General features: G+C 40.0%; 1 protein-coding gene across 1 annotated transcript in view; it reads right to left on the reverse strand.

Annotated features, from left to right (window-relative positions):
- Positions 1-480: 480 nt before the first annotated feature.
- Positions 481-27,799, reverse strand: part of ltk (leukocyte receptor tyrosine kinase) — a 77,709-nt gene continuing 50,390 nt past the window's right edge. The window contains exons 13-29 of the mRNA XM_072689704.1: positions 26,088-26,238; positions 23,967-24,098; positions 23,517-23,673; positions 21,188-21,370; positions 19,954-20,052; positions 17,682-17,834; positions 16,921-17,034; positions 10,448-10,634; positions 9,364-9,454; positions 9,200-9,264; positions 7,742-7,871; positions 6,176-6,273; positions 5,954-6,046; positions 5,075-5,176; positions 4,748-4,882; positions 4,488-4,578; positions 481-3,484 (exon numbers count right to left, since the gene is read on the reverse strand). Coding sequence (XP_072545805.1) covers positions 2,513-3,484; positions 4,488-4,578; positions 4,748-4,882; positions 5,075-5,176; positions 5,954-6,046; positions 6,176-6,273; positions 7,742-7,871; positions 9,200-9,264; positions 9,364-9,454; positions 10,448-10,634; positions 16,921-17,034; positions 17,682-17,834; positions 19,954-20,052; positions 21,188-21,370; positions 23,517-23,673; positions 23,967-24,098; positions 26,088-26,238 — 2,953 coding nt within the window. The 3' untranslated portion in view covers positions 481-2,512. The remainder of the gene's footprint in view (positions 3,485-4,487; positions 4,579-4,747; positions 4,883-5,074; positions 5,177-5,953; positions 6,047-6,175; positions 6,274-7,741; positions 7,872-9,199; positions 9,265-9,363; positions 9,455-10,447; positions 10,635-16,920; positions 17,035-17,681; positions 17,835-19,953; positions 20,053-21,187; positions 21,371-23,516; positions 23,674-23,966; positions 24,099-26,087; positions 26,239-27,799) is intronic.

Consider the following 27,799-nt stretch of genomic DNA (forward strand, 5'->3'; position numbering starts at 1 on the left):
GTTTCTTCTGAAATCAAGGGTATTAAAAAAAGAGTTCGGTCTCTACTGTCTAGGGAAGAAGGCTGACTACTAGACTCATTCCAAAAATATTGAATGAAGCACCAACCATCATTCTAGGGAACACAGTTCCACTGCTCCACAGCTCAATGCTGGGGGGCTTTATATCCCTCTAACCTATGCCTGGATTTAGGCATGACGCCAATAGGGTCATGTTTATTAGTTCCAGAGAATCCTAGTCCATTTATTCTATTGGCAGTACTTCTCTACAGGGACTAGACGAGCTGTGTGTGTGTATTTGCACATATGTGTTGCAGCAATGGGTGCAAGTTGAAGTAGCTAAATGTGTGAAATAGAAGGTGTCCCCACAAACATTTGGACATCCAGTGTATATAGGCTCTACCCATTTACCCTTTTACACTTTATCACAATCAGAATCATAGCTTTTAATAAAAACAAACAGTTTTTATTTCAGTGGTCTAGGATCACTTAGGAGAAGCCCCAGATAGCTCCCTCCTATGGAATAACATTTTTTCCAGACTTGGAAAAGAACCAAAGAACTTTCCAACAAAATCTACTTTGCCCTCTTGTGGTTACTGAAGATGCTGCAAATCCTCTCATAAACTGTAGGCATTCTGCAGCCTGTTGGCAGTGATAAAGTTACAATAATCAAATAACCAAACAAACAGTGTACATATGAAAATACTGTGTAGCTACATACTGTAATTGTTAGTCCAGAGTAAAATCTATATGGATTTCAATATGAACGTACAGTGTTCATTTTCCTGGTTAAAAGTAAAGGTAATTCTATCTATCGTCCCAATAAAGATGCAGATGTATCTGTAATAAAGAGAAAGAAAGATGCAAATGAAACAAACAAAATAAGTCAAACATTTCTTTGCAAGTATACGGCGTTACAGATAAGCTACGAGGTTCAATATATAGTCTGAAAAAGTCCACTTTAAATGGCAGCTGAAAAATGTAGAACTAAAAGGATTATCATAAATTTCAGAAATACTCGACTTTAGGAACTTTCACATTCTCTAATGAATTCCTTGAACTTGTATAAAGATGGCTTATCAGTAATCCCTGACCATACCAAACAAAAATCATCATTCAACAAGTGTATTTTACAAATATATAAAACAAAAAACTAAATTCTGACTAATTTGAAATGTTAAATCTTTCTGTTCCAACAAGAAAAATGTGGTGTTACTCCAATAGTAAATCAATTCTGATGTCATTTCACATCATATGAATATCAATAACAAGCCATATAACATCAGATAAGATGCTCACTGATTGACAGGACAGTGTTGAATAGTACACTAAATTGTGTGCTGCCTGACTGTACAACACCAACGTGTTCAATCACAGTCAGAATGTGGTGAGGAATTTGAAGCCACCCACGCCACGTTGTGCAGCTTTTAAGTCAGAACTAAAACACTGCACAACACGTGGTAAGTGTGTCGGGGGGAAAAAACTAAAGAACTAAATTATATAAAATATGAAATAGAAGTCAACTTTGAAATACTAGGAAAGTAACATCAAACAAGTAGGTCTATTATACAAAAGAAAACACATCACACACTGGTAGTGCATCTTATTTTCTTCCCAAAAAGCAGCCACAACAATCCCAGCTAACGATGTGATGCCCCCAAATCACTCTCAAAACCACTGTCCTTACAGTACTCTGAGCATGTTATCCACTAACACACCTCGAACAATGAGGCACCACATTTTACCAAAGTGTTGGCTTCCAAAATTAAAACCAGACAAAACAAAAAGAACAAAACACTGTCCAATTTGTGGAGGCTTTGGCATTATTTTCCAGTTTAACTCCCATTAGCATCAATTAACCTGCAATGTCAAAAGCATCTCTTTCTCCGGCATCTATTTGTCTTTTTAATCCAATTCAATTTCAGTAATCATTTCCAATGCTTTGTTAAATACTCTCAGTTGCAAAGCTGTAATTTGGGTTATGAATCTGAATCACTTTTGTAACCACGTGGTGTGGGTTTTAACATTGCTGCCTGTTCTTTTGTCTAAGGAAAAACCTCTCTCAGTTTCTCTCGACAAGCTCTTAAAAAAGCTTCTCTGGACACTTTCTCAAAGAGATCATTGTCTATGCACTGATCTAACTCTAATGCTGGTACATTAAAAGATTGTACAGGGCATTTTAAAATAAACTCGTTTTCACAGTGTTGACTGCAAATGACAATCCAGTGTAAATGAGGCTGAGGGGCCAAGGACTTGCTATTAGCTTTGTGCAAGTTCTAATAGAAACCACCAGCCAGTAGAACCTTCATGTGTATCATCTCTACAGTAGCAATGCCGAGTGTCTGTTCTTCAGCAGGAACTCTCTGCCTCCTGCTTCCAAAACAATTCCAGTGTACAACATACAAAAAGATCACACAGAAATGTCTGCTGATTCATGGGGCAACCTGAATGTAATGAGGTGCTGGGTATTTTTCAGTATACTGCGGTGCTTTAGTCAGTGCGAGAATCAGAAATGCTACACAGGAGTGACGCTAAGGTCTTCGGACAGCGAGAAGCCTGAGTCTCTGTCCCGGGTGGGTTTCTCAGGTTTGGTATGCCTCCTGACATCTTCGTGTCCATAGCTAGCGTGCCGCTTGACTGGTGGTTTGTGGGTGACAGAGGAGGAAGCAAGGCCCAGAGATGCTAGTGAAGAACGGGCCGCAGAGCTCGTGCTAGGCTCCGGAGACCTGGCAACTACTAAGGGCAAACTCTCAGCCTCATAGCTCTGCTCATCGTAGGCGTAATTCACGTTGCCGCAAGGGAAGCTCTGGAGCTTGGCTAAATCCATGACTGCAGTGAGGGGACCCCCAGCAGCGCCGGCTGGACCTTTCCGTGACACGAGACTAGAAGGTCCCGGAGAACTGGAGGTCATCTGAGAGGGTGCAGGAGATGCATTCGAGCATGGGGAAGTATTAGCTTCTGTTCCAGAGTCGTTGTGCTCCGAGGTAGAGGTAGACATAGGCAGGGCGGTGGAGGACAGAGGCATGGATTGGGTGTGGGACAGGGCTGTCTTCCCCCGCCCAAAGCTCTCCAGAACCCAGGAACCATAGGTCGGGTTCCACAGGTTCTTTGTTTTGTTTTTCAGTTTCTGGCTGCCTGAGGAGGAGCTGGATCTTGAGCATGGCCGGTGCTCGGGAACCTGCAGCCAGGAGCCTGAGCAAGTTCCAGCCGCAGGGACCGGCTCAGCCCAACATGGCTCTAAAGCTTCACGGTAGGTGGCCACCTCCTGAGTCATCTGGGCAGGTCGCTGTAGCAGCAAACGGGGTTTGTGGACCTGAGGGACTGGGGTGGAGATACTGGGCTGCAGAGGTGCATCCTGTGTCAGGGAATGGGTCACCAGAAGAGGGGTCATACTGCCAGAGCCTTCTGGACGAATCACAGTGCTGCCCTCTTCCTCCACAGCCGGCCCATACTCCACTGGGAGAGGTGTGTTGATAACGTCAGGGTCCTGGGCCACAAAAAAAGGAGAGAATTGGTAGGCAGTTAGGGTTTTATGTTCAGCCCAATTATAAATTATTCTTAAAGCAGTGGTTGATGAAAATTCAGATTAACATAATAATTTGCCCCATAGTCTGAATTTACACATCATCATCAAAGTCCTGCTTAGCAACCCAAGTTTACTTCTTTGGTTTGGCACTGGAGCTATGAAAATATTGTAGCTGATAAATTAAAGAATTTGTAAAAGTAGGCTAAATCAAGGCTCCAGTTACTACTATTTCTGCTATGCAATGAACTTTTGTCCATTTATATTAATAACAGTGTCGTAAAGGGTCAGAAACCCCAGAGTCTGTTTAAAACTAGTTAACAACACAATTCTAACTGGATGATATCAGCTTTAATTACTTGTTAGATACATTAGCCACACAGCTCCAGTGAAAACTAACAAAGTCAATTTTAGCTTTTATATGTATAACTTTATATTGTTAATATTTTTTGTATATTTTAAGAAGTTAAAGTCAGGAGAACTTAAAATGACAACAAAATGGATTTCACAGCAAGCAATGTTTAGTCAAATGTTCTCAAACTCACTTTTTCAGTACGCCACCTCAGTTAGGCTAGTGACCCCACCCTAAATGTGTTAAATCCTGCCAACACATTAAGACTCCCCCTATCACATGATGTTCCCATTCTGGGGGGAATGAGTCTTTCTTTCACTCTTGACCATGAAGGGCTGTGGCATCAGATTTAAAACTATGACCTCTTAGCAGTTAGACAGATGCACCACTCTAAAACCCTACATTTACTGTGACTTGTGCTCAAACTTGTTCTTTATGGGAATAAGTTCGAATCGCAGTGACGCCACAGAACTGAAGAAAAGGACACCTCGCTCATTTCAGTGTAGGGACACTATATGGTAGTATAATGATATGAGGAAACCGTAAGTGAGACAGATTTTTAAGCTGAACTATAACTAAAATAACTCCTGCATTATTACATAAAGAACTTTATACCTGAGTGCAATAATTGATCCTTTCCAAAATAGTGGAGAAGTTTGGCCGATGCTCTGGGCAGTGCTGCCAGCACTGTGTCATGATTCGATACCTACAATAAAACAACAGAATTTCTCATTAAGCATCAAAAGCATGTACATAAACCATACTATTATGGAAAAAGTGTTAAACTAAAAGCAAAAGCATCTTGTATGACCTGATGTGATCTAAATGGCATCATGGGAATACTAGGGGTTAAAAGTTTAAATGCTTTTGCTTACACAGGCCCTGGGCAACTCTTAGGAGGATCCATACGTCCTCCACTTGTCACAAACTCCAGTACCTCCTGGTTTGTTTTACAGGGATAAGGCATATAGCCCAAGGAGAAAATCTCCCACAGCAGTACCCCAAACGACCTACAGAGGGAGACAAATCACACACAATACAACAACACATCTGATCACTACAGAGCATGGATGAGCAGAGAAGAAAAGCATTCAGTTATCTTACTTATGACTTAAAGCATTCAAATTGTCGCAACACATATTTAAAGGTCAGAAAAAAGAAAACAATAAAAGACTACTTCTTCACAAAAACATTTTTTTTACCAGGTGTCAGTCTTGCAAGTAAAAATGCCCTCCAGGAAGGCTTCAGGTGGCATCCATTTGACTGGCAGCATAGCTCGACCACCTTTCCTGTAGTAACTGGCCCTATAGAGAAGTCATGGATTGGTATGGTAAGTAAAACTGCTTATTATGACATATGACATTTTCATTGTACAGCTTTTAATTTGGCCCTAAGATGGAAAACTGTATTTTCCATGGCAAAGCTGAATAATTAGAGTAATGAGAGTTCAGTACATGGACCTGACATAATGTGAACCTAAAGATGTATTGCACACAAATGCAAAGATCACTTTGGGAGAATGTGGTGTTGTTTGTACTTAAGTTTCAGTTTTTTTACTTTTCATGAACATCACCTTAAGACCCTGGTAGTTATCAGAAAATGGGCTACACAAATTGGCTTGTGATTACAGCTTTTCACATGCCACTGCTCACAGAGGGGGATCTCAAACTTAGCAAGCTAGACAGCTAGTGCTGGAAAGATCCAGCTATGTGGCTTTTACCATCTCTTCTCTTCAATGTCCACTTTCTCGAAAACAAACTGTACTAACTTAGAATAGGGCTAACTACATATTAGGCTAAAAGCCTAATGCTAGCTGACTAGCTACAATCTCTTTATCTAACTGGGGCATCAAGACGACACCAAGAGGACAATGAGAGGACACTATCTGGTAATGATTACAATGTTCTTGTTACAGTGCTAAAAAACAAAGCTATGTTATGCTATGAGTGCTTTGCTAATTGGCTTATGTGAGCTGTTGCAGTCTCGTAAAAGCAGAGCTCATCATTTTTTCTAAATGATAAAAGAAAATAAGAAGAATAAGTCCATTGTATTTTTAGATGGACAACAGAAAACGAAATCACCTGTATATGTCTCGGGCCATTCCAAAATCTCCTATTTTGGCCACTCTCTCTGGACCAGGACAAGTCAGCAGGCAGTTCCGAGCAGCAATATCTCTAAAATAGATATAAATAGATATAAATATTTTGACTCAGTAATCACTATTAAGCTTAAACATACAGTCTGAGAGAAACCAGAATTTATTTACTGTGACACTGTACAACAGACAAACAGTGTTTAAGTACCTGTGAATGAAGTGGTTCTCTTCCAGGTACTGGCAACCGAATGCAATGTCTCTGGCCATGTGCAACAGCTCCAGCATGGTCAGGGAGGAGGGTTGGTTCTGTAGGAGCAGTCAGCAGAAACTGTCAGATTAGCTTAATACACAGTATGCTCAATAATCCCAATGACAGCACACTCTCTGTAGGACTCTACCTCTGTAAGTTTCAGACAGATGTGCTGCATAATAGCATTAAGCAGTTAACATCGTATCGCGCTCTATGACTTTGGTCTACTAAAAAATGCAGAAAGCTGACCTCTATTTTAGATTAGAATGGCAAGAGGAAAAAAATCTAAGTAGCTTTGAAAGAGGATATATATTATTATAATTGGGGCAGGATGGCAGCAGCTTCAGTCACAAAGGCTGCTCACTTGACTCGAGGGATAACGTGATATCTACATTTAGATTGCCAGGAAAGAGATCAGTAATTAGGGTTGGCAAGTATGTCTGAAAGTGTACATTTAAAGACCATTCCACTCGAGATGTGGAATTCAAGTCATCCGTCATCATATTCTCTATTCTCTATAGTGATCCAGGTCCAGATCCGCTAGCTCTGTTATGCTGTGGGAGTCATTTTGTTAGCACGGTTATTCTAAATGATCAGCTTCACTCTATGATGAAACATGTAATCCAATCCTGATGGGACTGGTTTCTTCCCGTTTCCAAAATGCGCATATATATATATATATATATATATATAGGACAATTATGAATTAGTCACAATTATCAGATCTCAACTCAGTCTAACTATAGGAGCTTTTGGACTGACATGTTAGACAGTAATTTCCTGCACCATCATTTTTTTACCCAATTTTCCTCCCCAATTTAAGGTAGCCAAATTACCCAATCCACTCGTCAGTACCCCCGACACTGATCACAGGGTGAGGACTGACACATGCCTCCTCTGACACATGCACAAACCAGCAATCACCAATTGCCGCCAATGCAACGGCACGGGCAACCACCGCGTTGCATTGCCTAGTAGCCCGCCAGCATCACACTGAAGTGATGTGGGGAGATGCAGGGAAAACAAGCCATCTACCCACCCAGGCAGCATGAAGTCACACCATCAGCTTAATGGTTGACATTTAAACACTGCATTAGACAATGACCCAAACAAATTCAACTCTGTCAAGAAGAGGGGTCAAATATCAATGGCTACCAAAAGCAAATATTCAACCAAATATTAGATGTGCTGTATGCATATTTCTTGAGACTGTATATAATTTTAACCTTATGTTAAATTCAGAAAAGCCCCAAAAATCTAAACTTGCACCAAATTCATGTTGTAAAAAGAACCGAAAAAGAACAGCTTAAAGAAAGCTCTACAAGCTCAATACTGCCTTGACATTCATGTCCATGATCCATAGTGCATGTGGATGTTGAATAAACATTTCAAACATTGTGTGGCAACATTACTTCATAGGAACATATGTATGTCCAGGATAAACAGAACAAAGTAACTGACAAGCAGAGGAAATGCACACACATTCAAACTTGAACAAACTATACAGACACTGGAGACACTTACAGCTTTGGGGCGGTTCTGTCTCAAGAAGCTCTTCATGTCTCCTCCAGTCATGAGCTCCAGCAGAATGAAACGGGGCAGGATCTGCAGACTGACTCCGATACAGCGTACTATGTTCTGATGGTTAAACTTACTGCAAATGTAAACACAGACCATATGCTTAAATTTACAATTACAACAGATTTTATTTGGCATATTTCAGGCAGATTGGATTTTTTTATCCCCACATCTATGGCTTTTTAAACTCTAACACTATCCTTAGAGTAAAGACCAATTTACTTAATGTAAGATCTGATGTTTTCAGAGCTTTGTGGACACAAATCTGATAAATCTGATCTTACGTGTAAACTGTTATATACGTTTTTTTACCCCCAGACAAATTTACTGGGACACCTGGTCATTCATTGTTTCTTTCAAAATCAAGGTTATCAAAAAGAGTTTGTCCTCCTTTTGTTGGGGTAACTGTCTCTGCTGTCCAGGGAAGGCTTTCTACTAGATTTTGGAGCATTGCTTATGGCTGTGTTCATATCACCTGCTTGAAGCGGTGCACATGTAAACCAGATCTGTTATGTTTTTGTTTTTTTTTTCCTGCACATGCAACATACTTCAGTATTCATACTACTCCAATAATGAACATCTGAGAGCCGTTTAGAACAATGATAAATTATACAAAGGCTTTTGGTAATACTACTGAATCCCGACTTGCTTCCTGTTCCCTATGTAGTGAACTACACAGGTCATGTAAATAAGGGGCTTTGATGCACTGTTTGTGTACCCAAGCCTCTATGTTCATGACCTAAGTAGTTCACTATCTCTCTAGCTAGGAGGGAGCCATGTCATGTTGCATGTTGCATGTGGTTCATTCACGTGACATTTTTTATTTGATTGAGCACACTGGGCAGATTCAGAGCGCAGGTGCATTCGCTTTGCAGACAGATATTAATGACTTATCTGCACAAATGAGAATTAAGTCAGAAAGACTGGATCCAAGCAACAAAAAAAAAGAAAAGAAAAAGAATTAGGCAATGAGGCACTGAGGCAGTCTCAGTTCTGCCTCAGACTAAGACTACTGAAGAACACTAGATGAGCCATAAATGGATGTAAAAAGGTTACTGTGGTTAAATCACTGCATCCAAGGTTCTTTTACATCAAGAGTAGTTTTAGTAGGCTAGAGTCAAGTCGTAATGACGTCAGCACCTACACTCCATAGTGCACTTCATAAACGTCTTGAATGAGGGAACGGAAGAACAGCTGCTGTCTAATTGAAGAGGATGCATTAACTGGACCTCAATAACAAGAAACATCTGGGAAGTGAGTAACCAAAACAAACACAGAAATTTCATCCCCTCAGGTTGTTCTAGCTAATGATGAACTCAAATGTCTCCCTTCTTCCTTGCCTGTCTTGCACATGTGCAACACAGAGGTGTTGTGTGTGTTTTTATGTGTGTATGTGGAACACACCTCATAATTAGTGCCTCCATGAGGAAATCCATCTCATCTTGTTCAGAACAGATTTCTGGAAGGGTCTATCATACAGGAAAGGGGAGGGAATACAGAAGGAGTTAAGACCTATCAAATGCAGACCAGAGTGTGGCCACACAAACAGATCTAAGAGTGATACTGACCTTGATAGCGACCTGCATGGCTGTGTTTTCTCCATTCATACTTAGAACTTGGCCCTCATACACTTCTCCAAATGCACCGTGTCCCAAAGCCCTACAATGACACCAGTCCCAAGCATTAATTACTGAAATGTTACATGTGACATTAATACCCACAAGACCTTTTGTATCTCCAACCAATGAAAACTAAAAATATAGTTGTCAAGTCGTCAAAATGATTAAATATGTGTTACCTCTTGTTGAGGACGCTGTGGCTTTTTTTTTTTTTTTTCCCCAGACAAAAGTATTGGGACACCTGCTAATGCATTGTTTCATGAGATCTTTCTTTATGCTGCCTTTGTTGGAGCAACTGTCTCTACTATACACGAAAGTCTTTCAACAAGATTTTGGAGCATTAATGTGAGGATTTGATGGCATTCAGCCACAAGAGCGTTAGTGAGATTAGAATATTGGACCTCAAATCCAATTCCCAGATGGTGATTGGACCACCATCATTCCAGGGAACACAGTTCCACTGCTCCACAGCTTAATGCTGAGGGGCTTTATACCCCTCTAGCCCACACCTGGCATTAGCCATGGTTCCAATAAGTTCATGTTTTCTACTGGCAGTACTTCTCTCTAAAGTAGCTGAATGCATTCATTAGAAGGGATGTCCACAAACATTTGGAAACTGCTTTACTTGGTATATTTCACCAGCAGTGAAAGGATGAAGGCTAGCACATGCTTCCTCTGAGACACTTATAGCCAGTCTTACAGCCATATAAGTGTTTCTTTTCAAACTGACTCAATGTCACTGAACAGCTGAATACACCTGGAAGAGAGCACTTACTGCCAGTGCTAACAATTCTATCACTTCGGCTAACAGACATCCACGCTGGGTAACGTCACGCAGAGTGATGGAAAAATCCTACCCACCCATTGGCAGTTTTTCTGCTCTTTTGGACTTCTGGCCACAGCCGGCCATGGCATCACAATGTAGCGATAATAGGGCCAGTGCTTACACTGTTGAATCCGAATGTTTGGCCTGTAGTGAATGAAAAGTCATATGCCATGCCAAACTGTCATGCCGCAAGATGAGCAGAAGCACCTGAGCAGAGTGATGTTCTTGCGTGGAACCTCCTTCAGCTCACTCAGTGAAGCCGCCTTGCCGGCGAAGCAGTAGTTGGGATTGTAGTCAGTCATGATGGTGGAGGAGCGGATCTTGCTCAGCTTGTATTCGGGGCTCTGCAGGCGCACCCGCACCGCGTGCAGGTGGTTCTTCTTGCGGTAATACACTGTAGAGACAAACAGCACAGAGCCAGAGTCAACAAAGAGGGGCCGAAAGACCCACATTCCAAATGAATTACAGTTAAGACTGTTTTGGCATGAAATTAAGGAGGTCTACAGTTTGAAATGTGGAAATGGCAACATGCAGCTAAAACCACACTTTAAGTTGAAACTCTTGAGCCCAAGCTTTATTATTCAGTCACTAATCTTAAGTGACTGTGTTATAAAGAAAAACTACTCCAACACTACTCTGAAGTGTGGCCTCAAATACAGGCCCTTATGGGCTAGGAAAGCATATCTGCCTAAGATCTGAATAGAAGTCCAATAGTAGACCAACTAAAGTTTCCAGTTGCACAATAATAAAAGGGATGCAGTTTAAAAATATCCTCATAGTTTTAATGCTTACATTTATCATAAGCCTCTAAATGAAGCAAAAAAACAGAGCCCAGAACTGCTCTGATTAAAGGTTTGGCAAAAAAAATAGTTTGGCAAAACATTACATTTACAGTTTTCTCCTTCACCCCCAATGTAGTCGATCAGCCAAGACATAAGTAATAGAAGCCCTTACCAATTAGCTTCATGCAAACCGCATGTCTAAATTATCACACACTGGCCTTAAGCTGTTGTACATGGAGACTTGCAGACTTGCTGTGTGACACTACACAAATTGTCACCTTAAAAGACACCTTAAAATACACACCATTAAAGCTCCACACATTGTTGCAAACATTCAATAAGTCATGGATATAAGCTTCCATTGCCAGTTATCTACATTAGCCTTACATTGTACACTCTTAAAAAATAAAGGTTCTAAAAAGGTTTTTTTTTTTTTTTTTTTTTTAAAAGGGACTATTTTTGTAAAAGAATTGTGTATAAAGACACGTGTTTCGAGATGTTGATGTTGGTTCTTTACACTCATACCTACACCTCTTTTACAAAAATCCTTCGTTATGGATCCAAAAATGGCTCTTCTTGGGCACTTCTTTGGAGTGTACCTCCAGTGCCAAAGTACAGGAGCATTTTCAGACCACCAAGGTTTTGGCTGATCGACTGCATTTGACTTTTTTTTTTGCTTTGTCTGGGTTTGGCGAAGCGCTTGCCCTCTCCGCTGGCAGCTGGGCAGGAAAGCACTCACCCTCAGCAGTGGTCGCCCACGTCCCCGATGCAGGTTGGTAGTCTGCCTGGGGAGGGGGTGCTGCGTGCAGGTGAGAGGTCCCCTTTGCCGTCGGGCTGCTGGCGCAGTGGCGCGAAGCGAAGCCGGCAGGAAGTTGACCGAGGGTGGGGAGTGTGGGGGTTGGGGGTGTGGGGTAAGAAAGGAAGGGGCGCTGCCCGAGCACAGACTACCAACCTGCATTGGGGAGAGCTCAGGGGAAAAGACAAGAGTTAAATACCAACCAGTCCTGCAGTGAAGGACCCTGAGAAAACCCACTCTGCACATTTTGTAGGATTTCAGAGCACCATGGAAGCACAGAAACGACTGCACTAACCACCTTTTCTGGCTGTTGTAAACCATGTATGCTTGTTTGAGGGAATGCTCAGCATCTGTACTCTACCATACATTACCATGGGTTTCATGTGCTAATAACAAAAGCTGCAGAGCAGTTGCTGAATTGTGAAAAACAAAAGTTTTAAATACATGTTTATATACTGTAAATTCATCAAACTGCATTGTTCAGAACTTTTTGACAACATGTTGTGTTGGGAATGAGAGGTCTGAAAGAAAGATCCTAAAAGAGTCCATGGTTTGAACCCTGTAGCTGCTCTGTACACTGTGTAAATAATTGTGGATGAATGGACCAATAGAAATGCTCTAAATCACCTGGGATCATTTTTTAGTTTACACTGATTTCCATTCAAGGTTAAGAACATTTTAGCCTTCTGCAAAGTCACCATTTTGGAGATACATGGTTTTCATTGGACAGTGACGATATTAATCACCCTCAGTATCAGCAGTTCTCCTGCTCTCCTGTACTTAAAAAAATAAATGCACAAGGGGTTTGATAACAAGCATGTGGAAGTGGGGCTTAGTGAGGAGCGGGAAGGGAAGAAGGCAGCCAATCAGAGGCTTTTCTGCTTCATACGTCAGCCGTCACAACCACCAGAAGGAACGTCAAAACACGAACCACTATGTATGTGGCCACTCACCACAACGTCATAAAGAAAAAATTCTCACTATTTATATAGTAAGTAATATATATCCTGGGGGTGCATAAGACAATGCTGGAACACCAAATGTGTAATTTATCAACACTAAATGTGTATTGTTAGACAACTCTCTTGTTTAAACAAAATGCTAATGTATGTATATGAATGTGTTTCTACACCAAATACGTATTATTAGTTTCCATTAGAGTTTCAATGCACTTTTGATTGTTAAAGGGGTTTTAGACTCTCAATATACTTCATAAAACTTGTTTTATGAAGTATATTGTTTTGCGTGAATCATGATCTTGTAAACCTTTGAACTTTACGGTAAGGACTTGTTATGGAGAGTCTTTATTTATCTGTCAAAGACTTAAACACAACATGGCATGGCACAGCATTCTACAGTTAGTGCACAAGTCACACTGAGGATATACGTAACAGTCCAACATAGTTGAGTAGCTCATATATTTATATCATATACAGCAATAAAGCATTTATGGTGATTATCATCCTCCTAGAGTGAGGTCACATCACATGTACATATAATCAAGAGCACCCTGATAGTCCACCAGGCATCGTTCACACTAACTCACATTTCAAGGGTTTCTCTGGGGAAAAAAAGTTAACCTTGGTGAAAAAACATTACATTAATTCACAACTTATCTTCCAACGAGAGATGTGAGCAAATACTTGATGGACTTCTGTAGACATCTTTCATTACCAAATCTAAGTGCTTTGGATGGCGATATTTTTTGCTTTGGAAACAGTATGCAAAATCCCAAACCAAATTTACACTTTTAAAAAAGGGACTTTTTAAGGGTTCTTTAGCAAAGGCAACGGTATACCAACTCAAATGGTTCTTCATATACCTAGATAACCTATTGTAGATGGTGCATTTATAGAACCTTTAAAAAGGGTTCAAAAAGTGGGCAAAAGGTTCCACCATTGTTACCAAGTTACCATGTCGAAGAACCCTTTTTAAATTACTGTATTGTCGATAAATCTGATCGTTGTTTTTTACATTGGAAATAGACCCACAGAAATGCTCTAAAAGAACTTACATTTAACATGGCAACAATATAGAACTTTCAGATTAGAGTACTAAAGCTTTTCATTAACAAAAATGGCAGTACGCTGTTTTTTTATTTTTATTTCCAAGGCTGTGATGAGCAGTGCTAGTTGGACAAGCTGTATCCAAATGTGGGTGGATTGGTTGACAAACTGACGCTGGCGTTACACCTTAAAGAGACGCGTTGATATAAAATAGTAAGCATTAACAAATAAAAATATTATCATTACCCCTCGCCCATGGTAAAATGAATGTAATGACGCTTGTGGCTTACTGCTTCCATGAAACACCTCTAACATACAATTCTGATAAAATGCAGATAAATCCAATAATAATAATCTTCTAATAATCTTCTTCATAAAAACACATCTTGAGCCAAGATCGAGAAACCACGGACCAAAAGACAGAGAGGCCCAAGAACTTTCAGTAGAGCCATTATTGTGCATTCAAGTCATTTTTATGTACTGTTTAAATCCTGAATATGCATCAGCCAGACATACGCTGACACCACTTCTAATTACAAAATGTGTTCAGCTACTTTAGGTTGCAGACATTGCTGACAGAGATGTGCAAATGAGCACATCTGCTTGTCTAGCACCTGTAGAGAAGTACTGCCAATAAAATAGGGCTCTCTGGAGCAGACATGAATCTACTGGCACCATTCCTAATGCCAGGCGTGGGCTAAAGGGGTATAATGCTAGTGCTCCATCCAATACTTTTGGGATGAGTTGGGGAGAGGTGGAAAGGTGACCATTCAACATCCTGACCTCATTAATGCTCTTGTCACTGAATGCAATCAAATCTTCACAGCAATGCTCCCAAATCTAGTAGAAAGACCTCCCTAGACAGTAGAGAGAGCTGCTTCAACAAAAGTGAATAAATGTTTTTTTTAATACCCTTGATTTTGGAGCAGGTGTCTCAATACTATACTCTACGCTATACATAGCGCATCATAACATACCACTGCATAATGTACAAACATTCACTTTAAAAGAAGCCTACTGCTATGATGCTGAGAATGTGTGCAGTCATAAGTGTGCATACATTTTGCAACAGCTTTGAATGCAGTGTGCTGAAATCTTAAACTTTTGTTTGCTGATATGTATGGAGCACAAAGAATGAAAAACATGTCAGATAGCCCCATTCTCTTCTCTTTGTTTGTTTCAATCAGGGTTCTATGTAGGTGTAAGCAGAACCATTCCCTTTACTAAAGAACCCTTTTAAGGGTGCTTTTCGTTGTTGTTGTTCTTTGGTAAACATGGACTGAATTAACCAGAAGTAAAGCACTTTGAATGATTACATTTGCCAAGGCAGGGTCGAACCTTGTCCATTCCACAAGATGCTCACATTCATGGGTACAGTGCATAGACACCAATAATATTCCCTCACCATCCTATACTGGAAATGATTTTCGTTTAAAGCCCTTGAATAACATTTGTTTTGAGTAAAAAAAAAAGATATAAATAGCAGCAATAATAAGGATATTGGTCAGCCAACATTGATACAGTAGCTCTTTGATGAGACTATAGACAGTCTGGAAAGAATTTGGCTCTCTTGTTCATTCATACATAAAGCATTAAATAAAAAAACTACTGTTTAAGGTTAATAGCAGTCACTTTCTTAATTCCCTAATCATTCCTTTTAGCAGTAATGCGCAACGCTACCTCATAAGGTACGTTAGTACTGAGCATATCTCTTCATCAGATAAGACACAAAGCTCAACTGTTTTAACAGCTTTCTTATAATAGAGCAAACATAGATTTCCTTTCTCTCAACTGGAAGGAAATGTACTGAACGGTCAATACGGAACTGTAAGAGTTTATAGGAGAAGAGATATGTATCGGTTGGTTACAGGGAAAACTTGCCATTAGTATGTAATTATTATGGATTGAAGGTTAGTTTTGTGGTTAGCTTTAAGCTATAGACTTCAAATTAGGTATTAGGTAGCAAAAAGGGCACCATTTTAGCCAGACCATGTTCATGGATGCTGATGTGTTGCTATTTCACTCTACTAGAGGTTTTCTTCATTTTCAAAATTTTGTGTTGAAAATGTGAAATTTGCTCTGGCTTCACGTGGCTGCCCATGTATTCCTGTCACAGTTTTCTTGTTACTTATGTTTTTTAAAACCCTTACTGAAATGCTTAAAGGATATTTTCCTGTTCTTAAAGATGCAGTAGGAAAGCCATTTTCTTCAAGCTTATTATGGATCAAAATTGAGAGTGCAGCAGAATAGACCTTTATCACAGTTACTGCGTCGCCATGTCCGGCTCTGAATAGTAGCGTAGGAGCACTATGGTCTTATGTTAACACCAAATTACATCTCTGAGTGAACAGAATAAGGACCAGCACTTACTGAGCATTTTTTGGCAGAGAAAAGGTTTGGCAGGTTTAACTCCTCCCACTCAGTCCATGTAAACATTAGCAACATTAGAGAACGCCCTGAACACGACAACTAGCAAAGACACACAGCTTCGTTTTTCTACTTTAAACTACTCACCAAGACATGGCACTGAGGGGCCTGTTTCTCAAGGAGTTGCTGATAACAATTTAAATAAATATTGAAAAAACTAATGTTGAAAAAGTAACATTAATCTTCAAGATTAGTATTTTCAGTTTAAATTTTTTATTAAATTTAATGGAGTGGAAATGCTGGTAAGTGTGTTTGGTTAAATTATAGAGGCAGGAGCCTCAGCGACTGTTTACAAAACAACTGGAAGCCGCTTAGCGCTACTATTTACGTGTCCGCAAAAGTGAGCGAGGAAGTGTGATAATGGTCTATCTGGATTTTTTTAAATGCTGCTATAAATCGGCACTTCCTTTTGTGTTTTTGAGGTGCACTTTTACCCCTAAATGATAAAGAAGGAAAAAAATATATGATCTATTTCTAAGGTCACTTCTCTCAGTGTCATGTTTTTGGCTTTTCTCATATGCAATCTGCATCTGATTCCTCAAAAGATAACTCACTCTTTCCCTGCAGGTATCAGTCATTCTGAGGAGTCATTATGTAATGGGGATGGTTGTGTATAGTGTCAGAGGCGGTGGAAGGTGGAGTTCACGCAGAGCTGCAAGAGTCTCTTACTGAGTGTGAGGCTGGCACAGGTCAACAAGATGCCAGTCACCACAGTGGACGCCACAACTGCCAGAATCAGAGACAGGGATGGGGGTCCTTCAGCCACAGAACCTTGCGTTTCTACTAGTGGATCAGGGGATACAGAAAAGAGAGTACGACAGTAAGACGGTAAAGTGTATGACAGTAAAGCACAGACAGAGCTAACTGAAGCTACCTGTCAAATGCATAAATAATTACTGGATCTTTAAAGCTGTGTTTATTGCCATTTTCTATTGCATCAATTTTTTCTTATTTCCTCGCTATTCAATTATCTGAATATTTTACTCAAATTATTGTAAATGAATCTGCGTTTATTTCTTTTTTTAAACTCAATATTAAAGCAAGTACAAATTCGGACAAAAAAAATCTTCTTATATGTATAAATTTATATTGTTTTGTAAAAAACAAAATATAGATTTTGTTTGCAATGAAAGGAAAAAAACTCAAATTGTGTTTTGAACCTTAAACCTTGAAAAAACTTTTAATTATGTAAATTACACTAAGTGATGATGAGGTGATAATGAGGTTATTAATCACTAAATAACTTTCTAAATGAACAATTTGTAGAAATGTAATTATGAATTGTGAATAAATGCATTACCTGCATGCCTCTGTAAAATTTAAACCAGCATTACGCTATAAAATACTTTTTATATTAATATCTCACAATCCCTAGTTGGAAGTCATAATATGGCAATCAGTAAAAAAAATTGCATGGCATGATTAGGTACCTAAGCAGGTGACGTTGTCCGGAGCAAGCACTTCCTCGTTGTGACACAGACAGAGAATGAGTCTGCTGTCTTCATCTCGCTTACAGCTCTGAGTCTGACAGTGGCTGCAGTTCAAGTGCACTTCAATCTCAGCCTCCCCGTGACTCTCCATGGCTATGGACAGCACAAAAGAAACAAATCAACCAACTGTTTCAATGGTTTCATTGAAACTGTTACATTTGTTTGGTTTTGGAGGAACTGTGGAGATCAAGATGAGATCTGGGAGACCAAGAAACCCTTTTCTGCTTGTATGAACTGCTCGTTTGCTGGTAATAGGCATATTCATATACACCCCCAGAGTGGTGGTGCACTGTTTCACTGTGCAGTGCTGTATAGGGCTCTTCATGAAAGCCATTTGAACTTGTCACAAAAAATCAATAATTGAAGTATGCTACAGAACATCTAGACAAGCCAGACGAGTGTAGGAAACAAGTGCTGTGGACTGATGAACTTTCTGTCCACAATTAGCAGGAAAAAAGGCCTAAATTTCACACAATTGTAAAGCATGGGGGTGGATGTATCATGCTTTAGGGTTGTGTTTGCCACAATAGCATTATTGCAAGGGTGGATGGAAGAACAGATTTCATGAATTACCAGCAAATCCTGTAAAAACCTTTTGTTGCCAGGCTGAAGCTGAAAAGAGGATAGGTACTACAACAGGATAAAGACCCAAAACACACCTCAAATTCTACCACTGACTAAGAATAGAAACAATATAAAAGAACAGAACCAAAAGGCCGTAATAGTTTTAGAAATTTGTTAGGCCTTAAACAAGCTTCTTATTTTGCCAAGGGTGCCTAAAGCTTGCCATACAACTCTATAGTAAACCTGTTCTGCTCCCTGCACCTAAAACATTGTTTGATATTCAGTATTACATTATCTGTTATAAAACCTAACAAAACATAAATGTTACACCTGGCCTTTCCAGATTCTTGAGCAGTGATTATTAGACTACAGTCTGGGTACACAAGGTTCTCAACGAAAGCACAGGACAGTTGTAAGTTACATTCTGGAGCACTCTGACAATTTGTATGAAGTTTCCTGACACATAGGGAGCAGTGAAGCTGAGCGGTTTTCTGGCAAAGTGAGATTAATGAGAGTGCGAGGGAGGAGAAACAGCTGCTGAGCTGCTGAGTGTGTGTGTGTGTACATGTGTGCGTGCAAAAAGAGAAGGTGATGGTGAGCAAATGTGTGTGTACTTGATTGCACATGTCTGAATGTGTGAAAGTAAAGAGGGGTTCTGAGGGCAGCTGTGTGTCAGAAGCCGAGGTGTGTTGTGGAGTAACGTTTTCCTGATGGGGGAAACGTTTAAAATGAACGAATGATCAAACAGCACAGAAGCCATCCTGAGTAACTGTGAAATGTCGACTTCACAGAAGGAGAAAAGAAATGGAGGTCTAAAGGACAACTGTCAGATTCACATTATGTCGCAAACAAACTTGATAATTTTGTCAACCCTACTGCACAACATGAACATATGACTCATGCTTTTGTCTTCGCTCTAATAGACTATTGCTGTAAATGTCATATTTACTGGAGTACCCATTACTGACAGGTTACATGCAAAATGCAACTGCTAGAGTACAACTTGCACAATGTCATATCTGTTCTTGCACCGGTCTCTTCTAAATACGAGTCGAACATCTTCTGTTTGTTTTCTTGAAGCTGAAAGTGAGTTTGCACATTGCACAAACAGTTTGCAGTTTGCACAAACTCCTAAAGCAAACACCTCGAAACCCATTTATTCACTTTAACGTGTGATTAGTATTTCCGCTGTTCTGATCATTTATAGATATTTTATATGTATGCGGGACAGAAATTTAACTGAAGTTGTTTAGTATTACTAATAATACTATTGCTATTATTATTGTTGTTTTTATTGCAAAAAATGACTATGGCAAACTGCAGTATACAGCTTATCAGCTCTAGCCTTCCACAGAGGAAATCTGGAAAAACCAGACTTCAGAAGCCCTGCTCGTAATAGACTGTGCCGGCATTTTTAATGAGTTGCATGAGGCCTTTTATTACACAGCACAAGATGCATTTGCCACTGCCATGTCTTTTATTGAATCACTGTGTGGGAACGTGTGTGTGTTCCTGTGCATGTGATGCGTTCCTGTTTACTTGTGTTGTGTAAAAGCAACGACCACTAGCTGACCAGGTAAACAACAAGCCATTATTGTAATATATAATGAAATCATTTAGAATTACATATATGCTTTCAATCTCACACCTGCTAACGGCTGCAGAAATATCTCTCCTGAAGGGTGGATAAAAGAAATACCATCTTGACCATCTGCTGTAATGTCATCAATGTGGGACACATCACCACCTAAACAGAAGTGTGGGGGAAAAAAAAGAATACCATGATATTTCATACTGTCATGTCCGACTGAGCACTGTGAAATAAATGCAGTCCACATACTTGATTTTAATCTGAAGCTGCATTAACTTTCAATCCTATTTGTTAAATCAGGCTCTTCTGGCTTCACCTGGTGCCCCCGATTCCATTTGCAAGAATTACTGTGTCTATCAGTTCTAGTTCATGCTACCCGGGTCACTCTAGCTTCTGCTACTGGGCCCAGGTCTGAGCTAGTTCCGGCGCCTCTGACTGCAACTCCAATTCTGGTTCTAGAAGAGTTCTAGTTCTTGTGCTCAGAGCTGGTCCTGTTTCAGTATATGGCTCCAATTGTTCATGAGAGGTTCCTCCAACTTCATGTCTCCTGATCCCTACGTATCACAAGCCCTAATTTGCACCAGTTCCACCTCCACACGTCCACACCTTAGCTCCGGCTCCATGCCCCCCAAACAGCTCCTGGTCACTTGCTCTAGTTTGTTGCTTTTTGGGTGGTTTCTGATCCAGACCCAGACTCCAAGCCTGGATGTAGCCATGTCCAGAATACTGGGAGTTTGTTAAAGTCTCTAAAGACTGCACATTCCTCTGGTCTTGCTGTGTGTTTTGGTTGTGCCTCGCAGGGGTCTGTGTCCTTCCTCTGTTTCACGCTTTAGGGGCATTTAATTAAGTAGACTCTTGACCTGTTCTGATTGCACCGCACATGGCTAGGCCACACTTCATACTGTTTACATTGGGGGCATGCCACACCAACAGCTAAGTCCCTCCTGGCTCTGCCCTTTACCTGACATAGATTACAAGACTCAACTGCAGCTCTTCCCTTTTTTCTGTCAAGGGCTACTGGAATTTTATCCTTATTTCTTCTGAAAAGCCTTTTTTCTTTGAGAGCAGAAAGACCTTTATGTGGGTAAGTGTCTATTCACTAATGGATGAGCAGCAATAGAAGAAAGATGCCACCATGTTCTTTGTTAACATAGAGCTCTGAGGTATCTCTTGGCAGGCGGTGTTAAAGCATACATTTCTCATCAAATCATTACAGTGCATTAACAGGGTGTGTGTGGAATATGATGTGTTTTTTGAAATCACATCACAATGTTTCCATCAGTACACTGACCTCTGTATCCTCCTCCACCGCCTCCAGCAGTACACGCACCTCCTCCACCCCCAAATCCTCCGAACGTTGCCCAGCCAAGTTTGGACAAGGCCTGGGGACAGGAAGAACCCCCTTCTGCCCCTTCGACCAGAGACTTTCCTGCCCAGATCAGTGTAGTGGTGTCCTTCCATCCACCTCCCCCTCCTGCACAGACCACACACATGCGCACACAAGTAAGGTTAATGAACAACTCCCTGCCCATACTGTTCTCATAACTGTCCAACAAATTCTCTTGGCCCTGGACAAAATAAACAGCATGTGTCTAGAAAAGTCCCAAAACACCAAACTGATCTATTGACCTTTCTGTCTCAAATCACACAATCATTTTTTATCTTTTTTATACTGACAGTAGATTAAATACTGAAAGGCTTTCATGTTATTAGAAACATAAAAGCATCTGCTAGATTATTTACCCACAGAACATCATTCATTATTAAGTGGACTGTCATAAGATCCTAAGGCCAAAACCACAGAAAAAGAGTTTGGTAAAATGAAAATTGCTGCTTAGGAGCAAATGGAGTGTTTCAGAAAGCATATACAAAACAGCTCGAGTAGAGCATAAGAAATGAGAAAAAAAAAATCAAATGAAAAGAGTGACACGTTCCTGATCATTAGCAATCACCTGACATGCCTCGCAATTCACTGATCATTTTTCTGTGTTGCCTAGAACCGCAGCAAAATTATTTTCAGACTGCGAAACTACTAGTTTAAAGGACCCATATCCTGCATATTTCCCTAAGGGTCCACTTACTGTATCTGTGTGTTTTTTCTGTCCGATTTAGAACTAGTAACAATCTATTTTTTGTCCTCTCTCATGCTTTTCCTAATTTGCCTTTAAGAACAACAAATGTAAATTATACACACTTTTCTCATTGTCCATGACAGATGGACCCAATATAATTTATTTTACCCTGATCTTTGATTTACAGAGAGCATTATTAATATCATGACATGCTGGATTACTGACCTCTGGAGAAATCTGGTGAAAATTCTTATATTTATTAATATTGCAATACACATTGCAGAACAACACAATATTGCAATGTATCCCCGCCCCACACCCCCCCAATATCATGCAGCATTCCTTTCCAGCCAACTTCATTTTTTTTTAATCAGCAGAAACCTTGGAAAGTAGGTTTAGAATACAAGTCAGAAAAAGGATAAGAGTAAGAGTAGTTAAGAGTAGTATACAATGGGAATGGGAAATGTAGTAAACACGCACATTTCCAGCAAATCCTAATGCACTTGTCTTTCATAACATAAAACTAGAAACTCAAAATCAGCCATTACTTAGTAACAGCCATTTTGGCAGAAATCACAGCTTATTTTGTATCAGCTAAAAGTATTTCAGTTAGAGTTAGAATCTTTCTCCACTCTTTTTGTGCAGAAGGCCTCTGTTTCAAAAGCTTGTTTAAAGTCTATCCACAATTTTCTATTTCTCTTTTCTTTTTTTATTCTTTTTCATTTTGAGGTAAGTTTCCAGCTTAAGCCCTTTACCACATATGGCGCTTTTCCACTGCATGGTACCTACATTACCCTACTTGACTCCGCTCTATTGTTTTTCATTGGGTAAATTTGGCACCTTTAGTATGTGCCCGCTCATGGTTCTAAGTGAGCCTAGTAGGGACTAAAACATGACAAGCTGTAGTAGTGGAGAACGAAGCAGATACCAGGTACCAAAAAGCAAGCAGAGCAGAATAGTGTAGTTACAATGCAGTGGACAAGCGCCAATAGTTTGGCAATTGCATCCAGGTATCAGTGTGGTGTAGAACACAGAGCTACTTTTGTATTTAGAACAAAACAAAATTGCCATTTTCAGTAAACTTCCATGTTCAGTAACCGGAAAGCAAGATACTATGCAGTTGGTGATGTATCTAGTTCTGATTTTAGCTTAAATATTTAAATTCTAAAGTTAAAGTTAGTCACTGGTTAAGTCATTTCACATATTTTTTTATATGTTTATTTAGATTTGCGACAGAATATTTAAGCAAATGAATAAAGATTTTTGCATTTAAACTTACCGTGATGAGATTTGCGACAATCTACTCTCCTGTTGTAAGTCTTCATCAGATATCAGACTCGTCTTTACTGATCGACTGCATCTGAGGTAACCTTTTCTTTTTTCTACACATTTTTGGCTAAACTATTAGTCTGAAATGTTTTGGCCTTTTAAAACTGTAATTACTCAATGACCCATCAGAATATCAGGCAGATTTTTCAACTGGTAATATAATCAATAGTGGCAGCCCTAGCTTGGCTTGTCTGAGAATGAGGTGCAATAGATGAAGACCTGCTGCTGCAGTTCTGCCGTTGACCCCGGCGGCCACTGTGTCATTCTCATACTGCTCCAGAGGGATCTGGTCCGAACTGCTCTCGGGCTCCTCCAGGTATGCCTTCCCTCCCCCGCCCGCTGCAATCAGCAGAGGCACAGGCTCCCCGTTCTCCATCTACACCCAAGCATCCCAAAAAAAAGAAAGGAGAAAGAGAAAAAAAAGTTGTTGTCTTTCCTCAGAGAACAACTCAACCCACTGTTATCATCCCAGACCATCCCCACTTCCATCTGTGGCCCAGTTCAGACGACTCCAAATACTTTCAGTATGTCTCAAAAATGCTTGTCTAGACATACACTGAGGAAAAGGCTGCTGTCCACATGCTTTCCTTTAGGCAGTGTCACTCGGTTGAGGGGATGTGTTTGTGGGGAGAGAAGTGGGGAGAAAAGGAAGAAAGGAAAGACGTTTACCCGAAAAATGAATGTAGCTCCCCCACCGCCACCACCGCCCCCGGCCCATTCCATAGCAGAACCGTCTCTGTCAAAGTCGTCCTCAATGACGGACGACTCACCCAGGCAGATTTTGTGGGTCAGAGGGTTTCTCTGCGGGACAAGCAAAAGGGGACAGGGAAGGGAGATGTAAGCAGAATACAATCGGTTTTGCAGGCAGCGTAGAAAATAATACAGTTGGAAGAGGTGATATTTGCCCCTCCTGACTGAGATTTAGAGGCATAATGTACACAAAATAATTGGCCACTTATTAAACATATTAAAATACTAGCAATTTATTTTATACATTTGCTGTGAATACAATTTCTATTTTTACAGCAACTTCTCTAGATTCTCTATATATACTTCTATAGAGTGCCCATTTTGTCAGGTCAAGATCAGCAGGGCAAGCTATGTGCGAAGTGTTCTAAGTAGCCATGTTATAACATGCAGCCTGATCATCCTATAATAATCTGACTATAGAAGAATAATAGTCACGTGACCAGACTGCAGAAAATCTTTACCCATAAAAGTCTAACCCCAACCAATACACTGGCCCGACTAGTACTGCTAAATGTGGAATTTAACCCAAACCTGCCTCCAAATGCTCCTATAGACTACAGGGTTGGAAGAGAGACAGAGAGCATGAGGCAAAATAGGCCATACTAACTAGCAGTTTAACCTCAGCAGCGATGCTCTTGACCTTTTGTATGGCCAAGATCAGGTGGAGAAGCAATAAGTATTCTAATATTGCAGTAGTTCACACCTGGACGACCCATGCATCTTGATAACAGCATATATACAGATAGGGCTTACGCACATAAAAGCATTGATAAGACTCCAAACGAAGATTTAGACTCTATCAGCCAGATGTTTTACCAGATGTTTTACCAGTGTAAACCAACCCCTTTCCAAGACAGTCAACAAGCAAAACCCCTACTATAACAGTGCCTCTGTCTGCTGTTCTGCATGTGGAGAAGGGACCACACCCTTTAATTAAATTCAATAGACTACCTTAAAAACACACCGCTTTGGTTCACTATCCTCACTATGCTTAATTTTTTTTACCTAATTATTCTAAACAGTCTTCCTGTAAGCATTAACTGCCATAAAGAAATTAACAGCACCATGCAAAATTGTGATTTCTGCAGCACCAGATATTGAATGTTGTATATTGGAGCTGATCTGGGTATTACTCGCACATTACAATGAGATTTCTATCAGACTATGCAAAGATAATTTGGCTACCAAATATGAATGTATTTTTTCAAAATCTTAAATATAGTCCACATATCAGTCACAGGAAACTACAAGATGTAAAGAGGCGCTAGAATATAATTTCTTCTTTTCATATTCAATTGAGAATCCAAAATCAAAAAATGATTTTCAAGAAGTTAATTTTTTAATCAGAACTGTTATGAGTGATTTGGTATGGATATCATGACCCTGCACTTAGTAGTGCCCTCTTACTACGAGATCTAAAGAATCTAAAAAATCTAAAAAAAAAGGCAATTAGTCATAGGAAATATGGCTACATTGATACCATCTGTGACAAAGAAATGTAAACAGTGAGGAAAGGGGTTCACCACAATGTTAGTAGTTTAAATACTGTACGTCTGGGCCATTTTACAGAATAACTTTAAATAAGACATTTTTAGACAAGTGTAATATTGATTTTTTCAGTTGGCATGTCGATTTCCTTGACAGCAATGTACTTAGTCCCCCTGAACAAGATGAAACTCTCCATATTTGACTCCATCCAAAATGATGAAACAAAAGTTTGATCGCCAATGTTATTTCTGATTTTACGTCTAATCAAGGTATCTCCAAAACAGTAACTTTAAAGAAAAAACATTCTAAACATGAACTGAACTGAGATTCTGCAGCCAGTTTGAACCATTTTAATCCGTTTAATGCACATTCATAAAGTCTTCTTTTTACCAGGGATCACGTAATGTAAGAAAGACACCACTTCAAATGCATAGACTGAATTTTGCTCTTTCACACAACTGGCCTTTTGAGCTGCAGGAGATCTTCAGGCACAGTCAAGTAGCACCTGACTGATATTCTTTTGTTACTCTTGTGAATGGTAGCCATGCTCACCCCAGGACAAGCATCTTCGCCTTGGTGACCAATCAGAAGGTAGAGGAGATCCCCTTTCTCCAGTGTGAAGATGGCTGAGATGATGACCCCATGAGAGCGCTTGTTGTGATTTTTCGCTCCTTTGCCTCCAGCAGCTCCATAGGCTGAGATCCTGCAAGCCAAGTGAACACACAGTCAGTATTGACAGTAGAATGGCTGTTGCACAACCTATTATTTGTTTTTTGTTTTTTTTACATGGACCAAAGAAATTTCATTAGCCTATCACTGCATTAGGTCCAGACCATACCTACACATACACTACACCGTTCAGTTTGGAATCTGTGTTTATTTAATAAAATTCAACAAAATAAAACCCAATTTGGCTGGCTAAATGCATAAAAAGTAATATATTCGTCCTGTGCATCTTACTTTTGTAAAAATGGTTAATCAAATCACGGGAAAAAATTGACAGAAGATTCTACATTATACTGTTTACAAACTTTCAGCTGTTTGCAATAAACCAATCAAACAGGAACCATTTAAATAGCTTAACACGACTAACAGAACAAGTGCTTTCTCCAATAAAGTTCAACACAATGCATAGCCAGACACCAGCTTCTGCAGAATTCCTGAGAAATCTTAGCTCATTCCTCATATGGCCTTCAGTTAACTAATAATCATGGTTCTGACTGTGACAGTCACTCCTTCTGAAATCAAGCCCAAGTATGCTTGGGATAACTTGTCCTGTTAGAAGGTCCAATGACATTTTTGAGGCATGATGTTTTCTCCTAGGGTTTCCTGATAGCTGATTGAATCCATCTTGCCTTCCAAAACACTCCAGGTTTCCAGTGCCAGAAGAAACAAAACAGCCACAGAGCATCACCAAGCCACCGCTATGCTTCACTATAGGCAAGCTGTTTTTTATGTTGATTCTTTTTCCTCCACACATACCGTTGATTCATAGGCCCATTCTTTCATCTCTCCATAGAACAGAGTCCCTCTGTGGCTTAACTGTACGGTTTTGAGCATACTGGAGCCGACTCTTCTTATAGAAGGCAGTTGCAGCGAGCAAACCCATAAATATTAGTGGACTGGAGGTCATTGCCCATGAGGAATGGGCTTTGGTCCTTAGAAACTCCGCCAGAAGCTGGTGTCTGGCTGTGCATTGCGTTTGCAGCATGAGGATGCTCTACTAAGTCCTACAGACGCTTGTCCTGAAGGGGCTGAATAATTCTGAGACTGCCGTCGTCATGGAAAGTGGCATTTTGTGTTGAATGTGGAGAGAGCGCTTGTTAAATTGGCTGTGCTGAGCTATTTAAATTGGTCTTGATTGATTGGTTTACTGCAAACAGCTGAACGTTTGTGAATTTTGCAAATGAACCTAATTTTCAATGGGGAATAGTTTAAATTGCAATTGTAAAATGTTTTATACACAAATTCTGATCCAGTGTTTGAATGTAGTTTGACAGTTTTAATCTTAAATCCTCAAACTCAATGGAAAAACACTAGATTTGTGGTCTGGGTAATGTCTATTGCTTGATTTCAATCTTCAGTGTTGATGTACAGAACCAAAGGATGTTTTGCTTACAAATGTTATCTGGTTTGAGAAGACAGACCTAACAGGAATTCATCCAAAAAACTATGTGCTGCTGGAATTAGCAATAGCACTAGCATTAACATGAGATGATATTTATAATTAGCCTGCACTGGCACATCCATTATACAAGAGGAAA

This window comes from Salminus brasiliensis, chromosome 10 (assembly GCF_030463535.1).
Source record: "Salminus brasiliensis chromosome 10, fSalBra1.hap2, whole genome shotgun sequence".
Lineage (NCBI taxonomy): Eukaryota > Metazoa > Chordata > Actinopteri > Characiformes > Bryconidae > Salminus > Salminus brasiliensis.